Source organism: Lates calcarifer, linkage group LG19 (genome assembly GCF_001640805.2).
Source record: "Lates calcarifer isolate ASB-BC8 linkage group LG19, TLL_Latcal_v3, whole genome shotgun sequence".
NCBI classification, from domain to species: Eukaryota; Metazoa; Chordata; class Actinopteri; family Centropomidae; genus Lates; species Lates calcarifer.
Window position 1 is genome coordinate 8,995,126 of NC_066851.1, and position 20,431 is coordinate 9,015,556.

At 42.3% G+C, this 20,431-nt stretch overlaps 1 protein-coding gene across 1 annotated transcript in view; it reads left to right on the forward strand.

Moving 5' to 3' along the window:
- Positions 1 to 20,431, forward strand: part of LOC108898039 (AT-rich interactive domain-containing protein 1B-like) — a 168,646-nt gene that overhangs the window by 144,508 nt on the left and 3,707 nt on the right. The window contains 11 exon segments of the mRNA XM_051078138.1: positions 4,236 to 4,372; positions 5,903 to 6,006; positions 8,344 to 8,538; positions 9,327 to 9,542; positions 10,446 to 10,668; positions 15,988 to 16,129; positions 17,504 to 17,673; positions 18,580 to 18,712; positions 18,889 to 19,008; positions 19,160 to 19,235; positions 19,582 to 20,317. Of these exon segments, the coding sequence (XP_050934095.1) occupies positions 4,236 to 4,372; positions 5,903 to 6,006; positions 8,344 to 8,538; positions 9,327 to 9,542; positions 10,446 to 10,668; positions 15,988 to 16,129; positions 17,504 to 17,673; positions 18,580 to 18,712; positions 18,889 to 19,008; positions 19,160 to 19,235; positions 19,582 to 20,317 (2,252 nt within the window).

The window sequence follows — 20,431 nt, forward strand, 5'->3', positions numbered from 1 at the left end:
TTAAGCTTCTGTCATTGTAGTTGCTACAACTGACTATGAAAAGTAAAAATGTAAATGTCAGTGTGTGCTGCCACCTAATTCCACAAGTAGATGCTGGTCAATTGGAAATGAGGTTAATTTTCTGGAAAATAGCATCAGTTTCATGAAAAGCTGTTGACTTGTTGGGGGTGCTAGGCTGCCAGTTGTCAGTATGATGAATTGCAGCGTAAAAAGTCTGACATGTTGTACTCAAATAACACGGACGATGTCAAGCCTGTCAGTGTGGAGGAGGTACAAGTTTGTTTGGAAGAAAGGTGCGGGAGAAAATTTTTTAGGGGCTGGGGGATTGATGTTGGGGGGAATTTTTGGAAAAGCGGAGAGAACAGAAAGTATTAAAAGGTATAAGCTTTTCTTGGCAGCAGCTTCTGAGGACAGAATTGGCTTTTCAAATGACTTTCCAGCGCTGCCGGCGACACTCTACAAAAAGTTCCTGGAGCTATAGGAACGGGCTCTGTCGAAAAAATAAGCACTTAGTAGAAGAAGAGCAAAGCTCAGAGAAAAAAAAAGAGCCGTAAATCAAAGGAAAATTGAAGGGAGAAAAATGTTGGAAGAGGGAAGAAGAGAGGAGAGGAGAGTGCTCCCAGGCAAATCCTCGCCAAATAATTCATTTCTGACCTCCTTAGTAAGTAAATTTGCTAAATAAATAAGAGCAGCGCTTGAATGTCAAGAACGGGGGATGCTGCCTGTGGCGCTTTGTCGCTCGCAGTCTTGGCAGTGCTGCGGAGCGCTCTGCTTTCATTAGATGGGCAAAATAAATGGCTTCTCCTCCATCCATCCTGAGCTGTTTGATGTTTGAGAAGGAGGGGAGGGAGATGGGAAGAGTAGCTTTTCTCTGGATTTAATATGTTAAAAGCTGTCCTTTTATTTTTGTGGGGGGGCTTATTCTGGTCTCCCCTCTATCTGTGTAAGTGTTTGTGAGTGTGTGGTGAGTTGAGTCAGGAGTTTGGAGGAGCTATGAGCCCAAGCTGCCCTGAGAACAGATTGGGTCCATATATAATTCATGGCCTCCAGCCGATCCACTCCATCCTTCCATCCAGCAGCCTCTCTCTGGCTCTTTTTCTCTCACTTTCTTCTCCACATACTTAAACACACACACACACACACACACACACACACAAAGCAAAGGGATCGATAGAGAGGGCCGCTCAGCCATCACACACTCCTTCGGTCCCAGCGCTTCTGCTGTCTCGTCCAGTTAGCAGCACTGGGAGGCATCAGCGCGGCCTGTCACCACAAATGAAGGACAAAGGCGCTGCCACTTCTAGAGAGGCACCGTCAGCTGGTTGGCTGGCACCTCGTAACCATGGCATCCCCTTGGCAACGGCGCCCACCCCGCGCATGAACACAAGGACACGCTCAAACACACACACTGACATACACACACACGCTCTGCCCACGGTGTGAAAGTGGCCTTCTCTGATGCCCTTCACACATGTGGACTGAATAGCAAGAGGAGAGAGATGGCTCTGTGTGTGTGTGTGTGTGTGTGGTGTGTGTGTGTGTGTGCAGAATTAGGGAAAAACAAAGGGGAGAGTGAAGGACAGGTTATCAGCGTAGAGCATTTAGATAGAAAGACTAGACAAACAGTAGAATAGCAAGTTTCATTTAGAAGCGGCTACAGTGTTTCTATTGGTATGAGACGATGGCGTTTTTGTGGCATTCCTCATGGTGTCTGGACAGGCCGAGCAAAACATTGAACACCACAGCTGTGTTGTCATATACCTGCCTTCTAATGTGGCATCGAACTCTCTAATGCTAAGCTTTTCTTAAAAACTCAAGGTAGACTTTCCCTGCACTGCTTCTCCCTTTCTCTCCTCAGGTCACTCCTAGACAACAAACTGAGAGTGCACTGGCCTGATAGTGTTCAGATAGATGTTTCAGTGTCTCTTACTGAGAGTGTGTGTGTGTGTGTGTGTGTGTGCGCGCACGCGTGCCCGTGTGAGTGTTCGAATGCGTGTTCGCTCGGCTCAGTCTCATGGAACAGCGATTACCTCCAGCTCTGGGGCCCTGAGCTGAAAATACGCCCCCCCATCGGTCCACCAGGGACCCATACACACACTACTCAGGCTTCTCAGGCCTTCTTAATTTCCCTCCCCCCTCCTCTCCTTCCGTCCACCTCCTTTCCTCTTTTCCTCCTTTCTCTCTGTTTCCATCTCTCCATCCCTCCTCTTTCCCCTGCTTTCTCTTCTCTCTCTTCTTCCTTCACTCACTCACTCTTCCGCTCTCTCTCTGCGGCAACAGGATGCTTTTTTTTTTTCCCCCAGCACAAAGGTGCCCAAGAGCAAGATGAATGCGCTGTGCCTTTTTTTTTTTTTTTTTTTCCCGATAGCGGCACATGCATATATTAAGTGTGATTAAACGCTGTGCGGTGCCTCCATCAAGTGCTTTCTAATGGGCTTTTTTATGACATGAATTAGTCATAATGGGAGAGCGCCACAGTCGAAAACCTCCAACCACTGTTGTTGTTGATTTGGATATTTCACTATTCACATGAGAGCTTGTGCTTATATTGCTCAAGGTGGGTGAGGGGTGTTTTTACAGTATGGATAAATGAGCTTCACAGGCATTTGGCATCTTGAAACTTATTTTTCTTTGCCGGCTTATCAGAGCTCTCTTTTGTGGGAGTTTGTGCGCAGAATGCATTTTTTTTACTTGCGCGAGAAGTGCAACCATCAAAAGGTAAATTTATTTCTGTGTCTTGACTCACACAGAGCTTTTTAGGGAACACGTAGGCAGCAAGTGAAGGAGTCTATACTTCCCCCATTATAGGGAAATGGGGCCAGATAAGCGTGGATTTGGTGTGAGCTTGTTTCTTTGCCATGGAGCTCCCCTGTGCACCTCGGCCCCCATAGAGGGATTACATATGTATCATCAGCCGTGCTCTATGACTAATTACATCTGTGAGATGAGATTATGGGGAGGTTTACCAAGCCGATCCCTCCTCTTAGGCTATGTGTATCGGTTCCAACATGAGGTATTATACTATGTGTCTGTGTGAGTGTGTGAAAGAGAGAAAGGTGCCAGTTAGGAGGGAATTGACTGACATAAATCCGGATAGTATTTTTCTTTTCGTCCACATAAGACAGTGTTGCAGTTAGGGCCAAATACTCCTCCTTCCTTCTTGCTTTCCTTCCATCCTTTCTTCCTTTACACTCACCCTTACTACAATTTGACTTCCTCTTCCTCCCTCTCCTGTTCCTGTCTTCTTTTCTAATTTAGTTTCATCCTGCATTTTCAGTCTACAACCATCCCTCTCGTATTCTTTCGATTTTTTAGACACCTCTCTCTCACACTCTTCACCTTACATGTCTTTTCTCTCTATCTGTCTCGCCCTTTTCTCCCAATCTTTTTTATATGGTTGTCCAGGAGATAATCTTGAGTCAGCAGGAGATAGACCAAATTGTTCCAAACATGGTGTTCCCTTTCAGCCCTCATGTCACTGGCTGTGGCCTGACTGGCATGCAACACTGCCTTCAATCACGCACACTCTCTCTCTCTCTCTCTCTCTCTCTCTCTCTCTCTCTCTTTCTCTTTCTCTTTCTCTTCTTCTCTCTCTCTCTCTTTCTCTCTCACACACACACGGATGGCTAGCATTCAGCAGGTTGCAGATAAGCCCCTCTGATGTCACTTGCAACACCATGTGATGAGCTGCCTGAGAGAGAGAGAGAGAGAGAGAGAGAGAGAGAGAGAGAGAGAGGATGAGGGAGAGGGAGAGAGATTGAACTGGATTGATTTCTGCTGTCACCATGGCAACAAATAACATGATCCTCTCCAAAAGCACACCTTAATTAGTTAAATTATGACTTGTGGGAGAGAGAGGAAGAGGGGGGAGAACGGGGGGAGAAGGGGGATTTGTAGAAGAGAAGAGCCGGGAAGGAAGGATAGAGGAGTTTTTCTCTTCTGATGCTGCATGCTCATCTTCAATCTTTTGCAAGAGCTGTTTGTTTGATCTGGGATATGTTGCTTTTTATTGTGACTTTCAGACACACACGCTGCTCGGTTTTTACAACAGCAATAAAGACGTACGGCAGTGACATACTGCCAAATATCATCTCTGTACAATTTTGTGACTTCTGTTCTTCTGCAGCTTTCACTGTTAGCCACTTATGTCTCCACAGCCGGCTGTCACAGTGTGAATCTGAGCGTAAATCACCTCTTCCACATGCACTTACTTCTTTCTCTTCTTTCTGTGGTAGGCAGGGCAGCTATCAAGGCCCTGGAATCAGTCAGGCGAGCACCATGGCCACCACTGTCCCCTACAGCCAGCCAATAGGCAACAGCAGCTCAGCCACTGGTAACGCACAAGGTCCAGCCTACAATTTGCCACCTTCAGGTAAAAGAAGTTATGACCCCATTTCCACTTGCTTATCATGTCTTGCAATGTACAGAATAGTTGCTAAAATAGAGAATGAGCAGTCACAGCCCTCCACATTAATGTTTGACAGTATTTATGTGACCTATAGTGTATACAGACATTCCTATCCAGTTGTTAATTCTGCATATAATGCTACTTCTCGTATTATACTTGTTCTTACACCCACACTGCGTACTTAAACTCACACTATACTGTATATATCTGTGTATATATCTTAGTGTATTCATTTCACTCTGTTTATTCTGTTGATACTGTTCATGCTGCATATTTCTAAGTGTATTTATATAGATCCATATACAGAGCCATATGTTTATGTAGAACCAACTCTGAATTGCTCCCATTCAGAGACAGAGGGAGAGAAGTAGAGGGGGCAAAAGCCAGTGAAAGACCAAGAAATCAAGAGAGTTCTCTCTGATACCGGTTACTCTCTCTGTGTTCTTACTTTTCCTGTAGAGCTGGCGCTCCAGTGAGCAAAGATTAATGTGGTGCATCCCTTTTTCTTTTAGCCCTTCGCCCCGCCGCATTGTTGCTAAACGCACCTCGGAGAGCACTGTGGCTCCCAAAATGAAAGGCACCTTTTATTCAAAACCAAATATCAGAATGCGTGACATTTGGAAAACTTCAAACGAATTAGAGCACCAAGGTTCCTCCAAACTCATCTGGTTTGCCCCTGGGCACGGTAAAAAGCCATTAGTTTTCCCACTGTGCCGCGGCACACAAGGGAAGAATAAAGACGAGAGCCTTGTATCCAAGGACCTCTTCTTTCTCTTAATAAGAAATATGCAGCTGGCACTATTAAAAGTAATCTTAAGGATCTCAACTCTTCTTCAATTAGAAGGTACACAAATGTCTTTGAAAACAGAAACAAGTCTCCTTGTCAGCCAACATCTCTTAAATGCTAACCTTCTCATTCTCTCACCACTTTGAATATGTGAGAGCATATATGATTTCTCCTGAACTGAGGATGTGCAGCCAGCAAGGTTGAAAGAGAGCACTGGCTCGCTTTTTGTGGAGTCTTATCTCATTCTCTTTCTATGTCATCCTTAAGCAGCAGTCTTTTTATACATTTCTTTCACAATCTCCCCTTTACAGGCTGTAGAGGGGCCTTGAGAACACAGAAGGAAAGAACATAATATTTCAACTGCAGAAAGACGTGAAACCATTTTACATTGTCTGACTTTGTCTGTGACATTATACAAACCATTATCAAGTGGCTTTCAGTGCACACAAAGAAAGAAGTGTTCATTTTAGGGAGTTAAAACATGTCGACTTGACCAAAATATAAAAACACGTCAAGTATACCTCTTCATTCTGCTGTGGTGAAAGCATACTTTTGTGAATAATCTTTTTTTATAGAAATTCTTTGGTTTACTTGAGACAACATTATTATGGCCAAAGAACAAATCTGTCCACAGATACTAACATTTTTGTTTGTGACAAGTTTGGTACAAATATTCTATAGTAAATGTATTCTCATTCTTGTTGAAGGAGCCATGGGAATGTCGGGAGACAGCATGGTAAGCCCAGACGGGAAACCCAAAACGGACGTAAAAGACGACACAGGCCCCGCCAACGAGCCTCACAAACCAAAGGTACCCCTTTGACCTTTTTCCTCGTCCCATCTTTCTTTGCACTTCCCTCTCATTTTTTGTTTTGTTTTTGTTTTTTGATCTTGCTCCCCTAATGAAGCAAACCAAATCTGATCAGCATATGCTGCCTCAGCACAGTGGGCTGTTTCTCTGTTGTTTTCTCGCCATATTTAATGATTTGTTTAACATTTACCATTCCTAATGTTTTCCTCGCTTTGTTTTTGCCCCCAGCACTCTCTTCTTGCTGATGTTTTGGCAGCACGAGTTGCAAAAAAGAGAGAGACACAGGGAGAAAGAGAGCGCTCGGCATCCGCAGTACACACATGTACATATACACACATTCAAACACAGCACAGAAATACTGCGCGTACAAACACACACATAAAGGTAAAGACAAAAAGCCACACACTGGCCTTTCCACTCACTCACAAATACACACCATCCTTCTCCTAAATATTACTTTCTCAGTGCCTTCTCTCAATACGCACACACTCACTCACACACACAAACACACACACGTCCCAATACACAATGCTGACTTCTCATTTTGCCCTACAATTGCAGCTCGGCTTGGCTCAGCTCAGCAACAACAGAACTCTGCTCTTTGCTCTTTTCTACTCCCTCCCCTTGTTTTTGTTTAACAACCCTTCTCCCACACACGCACACACAAACACTCACACACACATACACACGCCTCCATCACATCCACTACACGTCTTTTCCCTCCAAATCCCCGTCTTTTCTTTTGCTGATTAGGGTAGTAGGGCCTTTTGAATTATTTAAGGCAGTCAGAGCAGCCAGAAAGACCCCCAGTGCTCCCAAAAGAGATGATCTGTCTGCCGAGAGAGAGAGAGAAGGAGAGTGAGAAAGAGAGAGCGATATAGAAAGAAAGATGGGGGAAAGAGAGAGGGAGGGGAAAGATAAGGTTTTGCTGACATGTGCATTCTGTACACAGACCAGAAGCACTTGTCAAGCTGTTGTTCCCGCTTTCTCAGTCTCTTTCACACACACACACACACACACACACACACACACACACACACACACACACCTATGTGTACATGCACTGACAGGCTCTCGTACCTAGACACAAGTGTGAGTGATTTACACAAAGTGCAGACTGTATCTAAATTCATGCACACACATGTTCCCAGACAAACTATGTGTACTAATACATACTGATCTGCATGAATTTCAACTATTACTATTCAGCTTACACACATACACCAACACATGCATTTATTTCTGAAGACTAAGATGCAATACCAGTACTAGTACATCTACTGATTGTAGCTAACTGGTATTCAGTATCTTTCCTTTAATAAAAGGAGCAACACTAGAATGTGCCAACATTATATTGCAAATGCATTAAAATTGTACCTTTAAAAATGTAACTCAAACTTAATATTATCAGTAAATACACAGAAATATCAAAACAAAAAGTTGTCATATTGCAGAGTCACCCTTTGTGTGTGTTATTATTTGTATATTATTACTGAGGTGCCATATGTAAGATTTTGCTATTGCTACATTGCCAAAGTTAGCATCAACAGCTGTTTACTTACTAGTCTAGGAGAAATTTTGTGAGTTCAGCATTATTAATTCCTTTACTCACCAAGAGCTGTCTCTAGCAGTGGAAAGCTACACCAATCTTAATTCTTGTTTTACTGTTATTGTCTGTCATTTCTCTTCTATTGAAGTTAGCATGTTAACCAGTTAACCCTGCTCTTTCCTGGCTCGTAATACCACTTTTCAATAGTGAGTCACTGTAGTGTCCAGTCTGTCCAACATTAGAGACTGAAGAGGTAGTGCTGCCCAGAGAGCATATTCTAACCTCTGGTCTTGTAAATGCAACAACTGCTGAAGTTCTTGGAAAGTTAACGAACTGTTCATGCTAACATCAGCTGTGTAGGAACAGGAAAAACTATGGCAGAATTTTAGCTATACTGGTTTAAGTTTGTTGAGATGGAACTAAATTTACAACTTAATATACTCTTGGATGTAAGAAGTACCACAAAATTATACTTGAGTACTTGATGTACTAGATGCTTTCCACCTCTGGATCTAAACATATGTATCATAATACAAACATACCTACATAAAAGATTGTATGTCTGTGCGCACACATACTGAATCGTTTGGGGTATCCTGCTGTTGCCATCTTTCAGCTATGACCTAAGTGTTGTTGTGTGGACAGTAGTAGAGCACACTATTATATCATAGTGATACTGATGAGGTTGGTAAAAGAACAGTGACAGTGATGGATGTTTTTATCCAAAGAAAATTAAAGTCCTTTGTCCTCTTCCTCTCTTCCTCTCTCCCTCTCTCTGTCTTTACCAGCTACAGGACAGCTACAGCAACAATAACAGCAGCAGTGGCTCCCAGCAGTGTGTGTCCCAGCCAGCCACGCCGGGCGGTGCCCTGCCCGTACCCTCCCCCCTCTCCCCCAGCCCGGCCAGCCTGTCTTCTTACCACGGGGACGACAGCGACAGCATCAGCAGCCCCCCTTGGCCACTCAAGACCCCCTCCAGTCCTGTAAGAACTAGACACTCAAACACTGTTGGCTGGATGTGTGTCTTTAAAGAACAGGAACCACATAAATATTCAGACACAAAGACCAAACCAAGCAACTTAAGTGAATTTCTCTTTATGGACATTAATGTCAGTGAAACCTGTAAGTTTGATTGATTTGTGTGTGACTAGAGGATTACTGTGTAATTACTTGATCAAAAGCTGGCTTTTGTACCACAAAACTCTTAAGAAACATGGACCGAAGCCAGACATTGCTGTGTGGGATTAAACTTTGTCCACCAGTTTGAACATGAGGAATATGAATTTGCTGTGAATTGAACTTTGAAATAAACACAGACTGCACGCTGAACAAAATACTCAAAAGAAGTGTTTATTTTTGCTTAGTCATTCAACCAAGGGCCTACTTCAGAATGTGTAAATACAGGGATGAAACTTTAATGACCCCCATGGGGAGAGTGTGTTGTTGTGGCAGAATAGGACACAGCAAAGAAAAATAAACCATATAATATATATATAATAGAATATATAGAATACACCGTCTATGAGTGCACCTAATCAGCGCATGTAAATATATGTGAATTATGTGTCCACTCATGTCAAGTATAGGGTATGAGAAAAACAATTCCATTGACATACATGTTCTGTACCCAGTATAGTCTACCATTTATTATAATGCCAAAAAAAAATAGAAATTAACATTTGTATAGTATATTAAAGGGTCACATTCTTAAGTACCATTATAAAAACCTATTTTCCTCCTCTTCTTATTTTCTCTCTTTGTCCCTCATTAGAAAGCTAACCCTAACTCCTCCTCCCTCACTGGGGAGCGAATCACACGCCTTTATGAGCTGGGTGTAGAGCCGGAGAGGCGGGTCTGGGTAGAGCGATACCTGACCTTTATGGAGGAGAGGGGTACGCCTGTTGCCCAACTGCCCGCTGTGGGCAAGAAGCCACTGGATCTCTGGAAGCTCTACATGGCTGTTCGGGAAATAGGAGGCCTCGCCATGGTAATGTTTAGTGAACATCTTTAAAGTTATTGTGATGATACAATGTTGGAGACACACAACACAATTTAAGAGTATTTTGAGGAGAATATAATTTCACATACCATAAAGTCATAACATACACACATGGCCACAAGTATGTGGACACTTGAACATTACACATCATACCCCAAAACCATAGTCATTAATTTGCTGCCATAATTCCCTCCTTGTGGCTTTCCACAAGGTTTTGGAAACTGGCTGCAGGGATTTGCATCCGTTCAGTCTCCAGAGCATCCATGAGGTTAGACACTGATGTTAATGTTAAGGCCTGGCTCATGGGTGTTGCTCCTGTTCATCCCAAAGTTGTTTGACAAAGTTTGATGTCAGTCAGTCAGTCAAGTTCTTCTACAAAATCTGGAAAATCGTGTCTTCAAGTCTCTCTTTATGTCCAGGGTCATTGTCGTGTTGAAACTGGACGTTCCCCAAAATTATCGTACCATAAAGAGTAAAATTAGAGTAAAATTTTATTGTATTAATAATGTAATTGGAACTGAGGAATGTAGCCCAAACCACACAAAACAGGTCTGGATTAAAAGTGTGTGGTCAATGGTGTCCACATACCATGTACTGTAGTGTTTTTTGTTTTGTTTTTTTTTTGCTCTTGAATTAAAACAGCACTGTGAAAATGATGTGCAGCACTCACAAGTGACCTACAACTCTGTGGTTATAGTAAAAATAAAAACATTAAGGCCCAAACCATGGAATTGATCATTCTGATTAAATTCAGCAGACTGTGGTCTACCATACTCCAGGCAAAATGACAAGTGTGGCTAATACAACTGGGAAACATTACCGTATAGAGAGGACACGAGCAAAGAGAATTTACTCTATAATTTTTCATTTTCCCAACCCTTAACCACTCAGGTAAACAAGAACAAGAAGTGGCGTGAGTTGTCCACCACCCTGAACGTCGGCACATCAAGCAGCTCCGCCAGCTCCCTCAAGAAGCAGTACATCCAGTATCTGTTTGCCTATGAGTGTAAGATGGAGAGGGGAGAAGAGCCACCAGCAGACAGCAGCAGCAGCGGCAGCAGCATGGCTGGGGGAGACAACAGGAAGCAGGTCAAGATCCAGCCACCCTCACCTGGTAAGGCCTGATAACAGACTGGTTCGCTCGGTTTTTTCATAGACTCTGCTCCCCCATCTGTCGGCAGCCAAACAACAGGTGCTGCTGATCAAACTACAGGTGTCAGGAATCATCAGAGAAACAGTGATCTGCATTCATGACATGTGGCGTACAACAGCACCACAATAAAGGCTTTGTAGCTGTGTCAGAAACCTTCCTGTGAGTGTGGCTGCATGTTGGACGACTGAGAAGAAATATTCCTCAGATTCTGTTTATTTTATACATAGCAATTACAGGTTCATAGAGAAAATATTAATTAGCGGGTTGTGTAAAATTGTTCCTCAGTGTAGATTTTGGTGACAGCCAAAGTTGCAGTTTTAAAAGAGTCTGCTTGCTTGTCCTAAACAAACAAGTTGCAGTTGATTTTGTAGCTAATTAGCTTTCAGGTTAATTTAGCAAAGAAACAAAAGGTAATGTTATCAGCCTGAGCAATGTTATGTCAGGTGCTGTGTATATTAAATGAATTAGCCAAACTTGCCAAAATCAAACTAACAGGGTTATTTTATCTCAACACAAAATCTTAAAAATTATCAATGGCCAATCATATCACACATTATTATCATAATTAGCATCAACCCCCTGAACCTCTTGGACAGCTCCCTGAGAGAACATAAGAACACTAACAAACATTGCACTGATATCAAGATTAGATATTGCATAAAAGACAACAGAATGAAACTCTTAACAATGAAGTGTGTCAAACAAATATTCCAAAAAGTAAAAAGCTCATTAACTCTCTTATTGTAAAAAAAAAAATATTAGAAAGGTTGACCGCTAAAAGTGCTGTACATAAGGTTTTTCTATTGCCACATAGCCGATGTTAGCATTAACAGCTTTTCACCTACCATGAACTTCAGCCATTGTTGCATTTACTAGACAAGAGGTTAGAATTCATCCTCTGGGCAGCACTACTTTTTCATCCTCTCATGTTGGACTGAGGCAGACTTGATGCTACAGTGACTCACTATCACAGAGTGGTATTACGAGACAGGACAGGCTGAGGATAGCTGGTTAGCATGCTAACTTCAGTAGAACAAAAGTGATAGAAATAGAAAAAATATAAGAGTTAACATTGCTGTTAATTTCCATCACTGGAGACAGCTCTTGGTGAGTTAAGGAATGAAGTTTGATATTAAACTCAAAACATTTCTTCTACTCTGGAAAGTAACAGCTGTTACTGCTAACATTGGCTATGTAGCAAAAACAAAAACTTACCGTAACACCTTTAAAGGTCAATTCACCTAAATTAAAACAGATTTTTTTCTCTTGCGTATGTAGATATCCATCTGTGAGATAGCTCCTCAATACAAAGCAAGGTGAATTGGATTTAGTCTGAGGCATTCCCAGCATTGGTGGAGACCACCAGGGCCTTTTAATTGGTTATTTTTTAAAGGTATTTTTATGAATTGTCCCTTTAACAACTTAAAATACAGCCATCCAGTAAGTATTACTTTTATCATTAAAAATAGCATAAAGGAATGATGTGTGATTACATGAACACATCTTGAAACCCTTAGAGATGAGTGAATGTTAACACTGTTTTGATGAGATGATACTTGGTTTAATGAAGGTGAGCTACAATATGATCACCACTTGTACCTCAAACCCAGGACTCGCCTTTATTTGATTACAGTGCTTTAGAGGTTAAGTAATATTGTTTTGGTGCAGCGCCATAACACAAAGGGTACTTTTTGTTTGTGTATGTTACCTGTTCACACTGTGTGTCTCTGTGCACAATAATGATGTGAGGATCAGGAGAGGAGAGAGAAAGAGTTGGAGCGATATGGAGCAGTGAGGTCACGTCTCTAATTTGCAGCGGAGATGAGAAAAGTGACCCTGGCTTTTAAATAGAACATCGGAGCACTTCACCTGCCTGAGACGCTGCAGATTGCTTTTCCTGGTGGGTGGAAAAGAGCATCTGCCTTCATTTGCATACACACACATGCACATACACATACATACAGTACATGGAGCAACACACACATAACACATAATATACATAAGCACACATAAATGAATGCGTGTTCCCTTTCACTCATAACACTTTATAATTCATAATTCAGCCCCCTCTCATCTATTCAAGGGGATCTAAACACCTCAATTTCACTGAATCTCATTTTGCCCACATCAGCTGATGGAACTGTGGTACACACAATCAGAGATAGCATCTATATTATGAAATATGAAAAGGTCAATACTTGTGATGTTTGGGCTGCTGTTTGGATTTTCAGCACTCAACTATAAACTGCTGATCCTACAGCACTTGATTGACGTAATATCGGCTGCATTTTTTTGGTAGCATCTGCGAGTGTAAGAACTGGGTGGTCCTCATGAAAGTTGAACCCCTACAGTTTTGCCATGTTTTCTCTTCAAGGTTAAGCTCTACACAATGCATACAATGCAAAACATACTCTTTTTAAGGGAAATTACAGCTATAACCTGGGTCTTACTTTCAGATTTTGCTAATTATTCTTAACATTGAACTCACTGAGTTTAACTGCTTAGATCTAAGAACAGCAACATCACTAACACAAAACAGGAGCACTCAGAAAATCATGGAGGATTTTAAGCATGCAGTGAAATTATTATCTAGACTACACCAAACAGCCATGACCTGTGCAGTGAGAGATTATTACTATGGCTGAAAATTCTGTATGTAATTTTTTCCAGTGCAGCTCTAAAATATTGTTATATAATCTAGTGAGTATTAATATTAAATTAGAGAAAACTTTATTTTATGATTAATTATTCACGGCTTTGTTTTTGAAAATAAAACTTCATCATGGTGAGAAATCCAAGACGACACCTCATCAAAAGAGAGATAGGTTCCAACAGAGTAATTTATATTTTTTCAACCCAAATTATTGCAGACATTTCATGTAAAGTTTTCTCTTGTTAGGTTGTGTCTCAAATTAGAAATAAACCTTAAATTGTTGTTGTTGTTTTTTGTTTTGTTTTTTTAAACCCTGTAGAACTGAAGTTCGATTTAAACCCAAGCTTAACATCTCCAACATGTTTAAAAATGGTGTGATGTTTACTTGCTTCTCATATAGATAAACTTGCCTCCATAATTATATTGAGATTTGAGATAATTTTCTTGATGCTTGTGTCACATCATTGTCATTTAAGTGATGACATTTGATGAAACTTATATCTAAAATAATAATTATTATAAGTAGGGATAGCAAGATTACATATACAAAATTCCTTAAATGATGGACATCTATTGTCCATCTTTCCAGTAACAAGTTTAGTCATGAATACTTTTAATTGACTTAAACACAGAAGTCAGTGTACAGACTGACAATCTGTGCCCACTTTAAATCTTTGACTGCTAAGAGTAAATTCAGTCATGAAAGAAGTTCATTACCACAGGTTCACAAGCCACAAAAAATCCCATCCCATTTCTTTTGTATACCTCTGTCTTCATCTGCTATCTGTGCTCGCCTGCTCCAAAGTGCAAACTGCCCTACTGACACCCTGCCAGCCTATATATAGACTGACAGCCCAGTGATGTCACTGGGGGAGCTTGTCCAGCGGGCTGTTGGTTGTAGCGGGGTGGGGAGAGTGTGTGTGTAGTGGTGGTGGTGGTGGGGTGGGGAGAGTGATTAATGAGAACTGGAATGTAGAACATAAACAAACTCGACCTCGCCGTCACCTTTCATTCACAAAACTGGTTCAGCTGACTGACTTTTTTTTTTCTTCCCCCACCCCCCAACCCCCTTAACCACTACCACCCATCTGGATTATGTCACCCACTGACACACACACACACATACATACACATACATCAAACGTCAGCCACATGCCTCTTGCACAAACACTTTTTTTCCCCTCATCGCCTCCTCTGTCATTCTTTCCTCTCTCTCTAAATGTGGAACAGAGGGCACTTAAGTTCACGCTCTCCTCCACCTCCCCTCCATCCTCATACCTCCACCCTCTTTCTGTATTATGTATCTGTCTGTCTGCCCTCCTGCTCTTGAGGAATTGTGAACCTCTTAACCCCGGCTCAATCCACCATTGTTTGCACTTCTCCACGTGTGCATGTGTTTGTGTGCATTCATATTTGTCTGAAGTGGGGATGTCCCAGGAAGTGAAGAATTCCTAATGCTCCCTGCCCTGTCTTTGCCCTCTCTCTCTCTCTCTCTCTCTATCTCTCCTCATCATCATGGGATAACCATCTCTCCCTCTCCTTCTCTCTCTTTCTCTTTCTCTCCATCTCCTATGATGTAGAGGCAGGGGGTATCATTGAATAATTCAGAATTAGCATGAATTTTTAAAGCTTAAGTCTTTCTTTTTTTCTGTGGAAACGTGCTGTGCAGGGAAAGGCCACTGAGGCTGTTCCAGAGAAAGCCTTCTTAACACTAAATGCTCATTAGGATACTTTCATATTCTCTCTTTCTCTGTCTTTGTCATCTTTTTGCCGGAACAGTCCACATTTTCCATTAAACCTGCTTCTGGGAATTTGTATCCCTTGGTTTTATCTAGCTGGGGGTTCTTTGTGTGTTGGGCTCTTGTAGCTCTGCTCTCCTATAATTTTCTAGTCATCTGAACTGAGAAATTCACTAGAAATGTGGTGTCATAACAAAAGAGCATACTAACCCGATTTTAACCTCAGTTTGGAGTCCCTGTGTGAGGAGATGTATTTTCACAAGGAGGAGGTCATCAGCACAAGCTTTCTCAAGGTCCTCACTCATACTTAGGGGATGTTGTGAGGTATTAGCTTGCACACAATTTGATTTTACCCTCATTGTAGATATATACACTATATTTTCTTAGAATACAGCTGTGCCCCCCAGCTCAGCCCTCCACATGAACCTCTCATCAGCTCAATGGAACACCTAAAAAAAACCCCAGCTAAACCATCTTCAAACAGCTTCCAAATAAAGAGCTGTGTGGTGACCGCCCGAGTAGGCAATTCCCTCTGAGAAATCCTTCCCTTCTCTTTGCTGTGTCCTCTCCTCTTCCTCTGGTGGCCCCTCTTTAACAGTCCCTCCGTTCCCATCATCTTCTCAGCCCCTCATGTAGGCTGTTTGCTCGTCCTCACTCCTCATGTAGGGGCATCTCTGTTAGTGCTTTGGCCGTAAGTCCAAAGTTATCTCCTTAATACAGCACCTTGCTGTGGCGGAAGCCCACTATGGCTGCTTTAACTCAAACCAGCTTTGAGATCGTATCTGGAGACATGAGGGAGCCCTGCGGTCTGAATGTGTTACAGTTTTCGCCGTGAGTTTTCATGAATCATCGAGCTATATGAATAATAAGGCTACTTCTGTCTCCCAGCAAATTCAGGCGGCTCCCTCCAAGGCCCGCAGACTCCCCAGTCCTCTGGCAGTAGCTCTACAGCAGAGGCAGCAGGGGATCTGAAACCACCCACACCTGCTACCACCCCTCTGGGACAGGTCACACCACTGCCCCCCAACAGGTACCACACATGCATACTGCACTGTTACCACAGTACTACTGCTACTAGTGATTCTGTTGCTGTTTCTACTGCTACTACCACTAATATTAATACTGTTACTGCTTCTACCACCTCTGCGACCACAGTACTAGCAGTAGTTCATCTTTTTTTTAATAATTAATTTACTTGCTTTTTAGTTATAGTGTGATATTCGTGTCTGTAAGCACAAATTGTTCCTTGCGTATAAACAAGCATTGTCAGTTGATGTATGATGTAAACCTAAATTATGAATAGTGTCTCAACCATCATAGTGTAGTGAAGCAGAATATAAGTGGAAGGCAAAGACCTCTGTGTGCAGTTATGTTCAGATACATAACCATTATCCAAACAGTTAGATGTAATAGTCTCCCTGAAGAGGCAAAGCTTTGTTTGTTCTGCGATTTAGGTGAGATTGAAAATGAAGACCATATTATATTCTCTTGCACCTTACATGATGATTAAAGTCTTTTACTTTTTAAGTAAAATGTTCTTCATCTGTGCTTATTTCTTGTTGGAGGATTATAAATCAAGACAGTTGTCTTTGCAGAGTCTGAGAGAGGAAACAAAGTTCTTTGTTTGCTTTGTTTGTGATATTATGTGTGAGAGGGCTTTTGTATACACATGACACAAACAAATAACAACAAAGAAACTGTGGTAGAAAGTCACATTTACTTAAATACAGTTTTAAGGTACTTGCACTTCTGTTTCATGCTACTTCATATTTCAGTCCATTGTAATTTTTACCCCACATTTATTTAACAGCTATATTTATTAGTTACTTTGAATATCATACAAACATTATCAGTTTATAAAATGTGATGCATCATTAAAGATTAAACCTAACAGTGTATATAATCATTCAAATTAGCTTGACTTTAACCAGCTGTAATGTCAAATGCTGCATAAACGCCTTCAGTTATTCATCTATAATATTCCAATGATTTAATATAACATTTTAGAAGTTTTACTTGTAATACTTACAGTATTTTGCTACTAATACTTCTTTCCTTTTAATGAATGAAAATGCACCACAATAAACAGATATTACAGTAAGTACTAGTACATCTAATGCTACCTATGATATCACTGCAGGTACTCTTATATGTAAAATAATATCTGATATATTATACATCAAAATTAAATATCCAACATTTAAAAATCACAAAATTAGTTTTTTGTTTGTTTTTTTTTTTTTGTTGTTTTTTTTTTTCAAAAATAAAGGCATTGCATGTAAAGTAGAGCTCCTTCACAGTACATTGTTTCCATATTTTCATTGTGTCCAGTCACTGCACCTCTCTCATATATTCCCACCCTCTCTCTTCTCGTTCCCCCTCCTTCCCTCCCCACCCTGTCCAGGAGTAGTGTGAGTGTGCAGGACCCCTTCTCGGAGGTGAGCGACCCGGCCTTCCAGAAGCGTGCTGCCTCCCTGCCCCCCTCCGCCCCGTACCAGCAGGGCCTCAGCATGCCTGACATGATGATGAGGATGCAGTACGACACCAAGGACCCCTTCGCTGGGATGAGGAAGAGTGAGTGAGGCACACGCTGTGGCACCCTTTCACCCAAACACCGAGACCTGGACATTCCTCCCCCTAATTCCACAGAAGATTTTTTGACTTATGTGAATAAACTTGTTTTGCTGTGTTGCAAAAAAACAAAAAAAAAAAAAATCAATTTTAATCAACTGTTTTATGTTGTCAGATGAACTTGCACATAGCCTATAAACAAAGATATTGAAATTTGAAACTTTATATAAACTTCCGTGGCTCTTTAGCAAAATAAGTCATGTATCCTAAAGCCATTGTTCTTTTGTCTATCTCGTTGGTCTAATTCATTGTCTAGTCACCATGTCGTCTCAGATCAGGACAGATGTGTGTGCGTTTCACTACTTGGAACTATGAAAGGAGATGAGAACTGTTTGTTACACCACATACCCCTTTATCGAAAACACACCAGCTCGTCTGATGTTCGTGTAGCTTAGCCTTCGTCTCATCCTAACTTTATTCATCCTTTTCATCCTTCTCGTTTCCAACCTTTCATCCTTTCCACCCCGCTGAGAAGCACCTGTTTTGACCAACTCATGTGGTTTAGTTTTCAGAACAAACAGGAGTTTTAGAAAGGATGGCGGCTCCTCTGAAGGCTGAAGAGAATGGAGTCTGAATGAATAATATGCTGGATGTTAGCTGCATAACAACAGTTACAGCTTCAGAACAATAGGTTTAATCACGGAACATGGTGAATATTCATAGAGGAATGCTGCCACCTGCTGGTTAAGTGAAGACATGATTCAGGCAATTAAAGGAGCACATTTAAGCCTCTGTTTCATGTTTCCAGGACAGTCATAGTTGGACTGATGTTTTGAGCTTGTGAATACCTGTTAAAGTACATGTTTCCTTATCTATTTTGTTTGCCTTTGCATTTGCCTTCCCCCACAGTGGCAGGAGCTGATCCCTACATGCCAGGCCAGATGCCAGGTGGTGGTATGCAGGACATGTATGGTCGACCCCCATCTGCCCTGAGCATGAGCCAGAGGTCACAGTATCCGTACGGGCCGGGCTATGACAGGAGGTTGGTACACAAGCCACCAGAGGAGGGTGGTTAACCTGTAGTAACCTATCATTGCTTTGGCATAATTCTAACAGGTGCTCTGAGGCCCTACTGTAGTATTTTTATTTAATGTACCTACAGTATATCAATGGCGTATGGTCAGTAGCATGAGGATTTAACTGTTGTTTGGTCCTCAGACCAGACCATGTGATGGGGATGGAGGGGAGCATGGGTCCCCCTGGGAGTCAGAACAACCTGGGGCCTTCCAACAGTGATGGCAGCATGTACTCTCCCAGCAGATACCCTTCACAGCAGAGGTCAGCACCTGTGTGTGTGTGTGTGTTTGCAGAATACATTACATACAAAAAATGTTAAATTAAATGTCTTTATGTCTGTAGTTTTGCTGACCTTTTTTTTTTTAAATCAGAGTGTGATATAATCTCCTCTCCCTCCTCTCCTCTATATCAGACACGATGGCTACAGTCAGCAGTATCCAGGCATGCCGTATGGGATGCATCCATCTGGGATGTACCCACAGCAGCAGGTGAGAGACAACTCTGTATGTACTCAGCACAGTTTATCACTAACGGTAAGATGGAAATACAACAGGTTTACAGTGTTCACTGTGACTTCATGTATATATGACAATGTGCCTACATGCTATGGTTAGACACTTTGTTTCCTATTTAGTATTATTGTCTCGGAAAAGGGGAGTGTCATCTGTTCAGAAACATATATACATATAAATATAAATCCAGACAATTTTGCATATAGATAATATACTATAATCATAGCTAGATATTCAACTACAATATCTATTTAAACCTTCTATTTCTGTGACAGTAAAATTACTAAGAAAAACATTGCTATCTCCACCTTTGCTTCACCAGGGCTACAAACGGCCCATGGATGGTATGTATGGCCCCCCACCCAAGAGACACGAGAGTGACATGTATGCCATGCAGTACAGCAACCAGCAGCCAGACATGTACAACCACTACGGTGGTGGGTACTCAGGCCCTGAACACAGAGCCATACAGGGACAGTTCCCCTACCCCTACCCCCGCGACCGTATGGCCCCCTCAGGACAGAGCCAGCACAGTATGATGGGTGGGGGGCCCACTCCCAACCACGCTGCCGACGGACCCAACATGTGGCCATCTAGAACAGACCTTGGCTATCCCTACCCCAACCGACAGGGGCCGCCATCTCAGATGCCGCCTTACGTCTCGATCGGTAGAGATGACATGGACGGGCGGCCCGGGCAGGAGCAGTGGCACCGTCAGTCTCCTTACATGTCATCATCAGGCGGCATTCCACCCCTGTCTTCACGCCAGCCGTCGTCTTATTCTAACTCCCCGTCCATGGCCAACCACCTGCCCAGAGCACCCAGCCCAGGGGCCTTCCAGCGCTCCTTGGACTCACGGATGTCGCCCAGCAAAATACCGTTCATGTCACCCATGAAGATGCCTAAGCCTGGGATGGCCATGATGGGCTCACAGGGCAGTGGATCCCTGCCTCAGTTTCCTCCCAACCTGAGGAGGGACCTCAACTACCCACCAGGATCAATCGAGGCCACCATGCCCATCCTCAAGCCTCGACGCAAGCTTACCTCCAAGGACACTGGTAAGATGGAGTCCCATTATTTCAACATTTTGAACACGGCTGGGGGGGCGGGGGTTGTCTTGGAAGATGTGTTTCAAGTTGTGCATTTACATGAAAGTTCATGGATTTACAGTA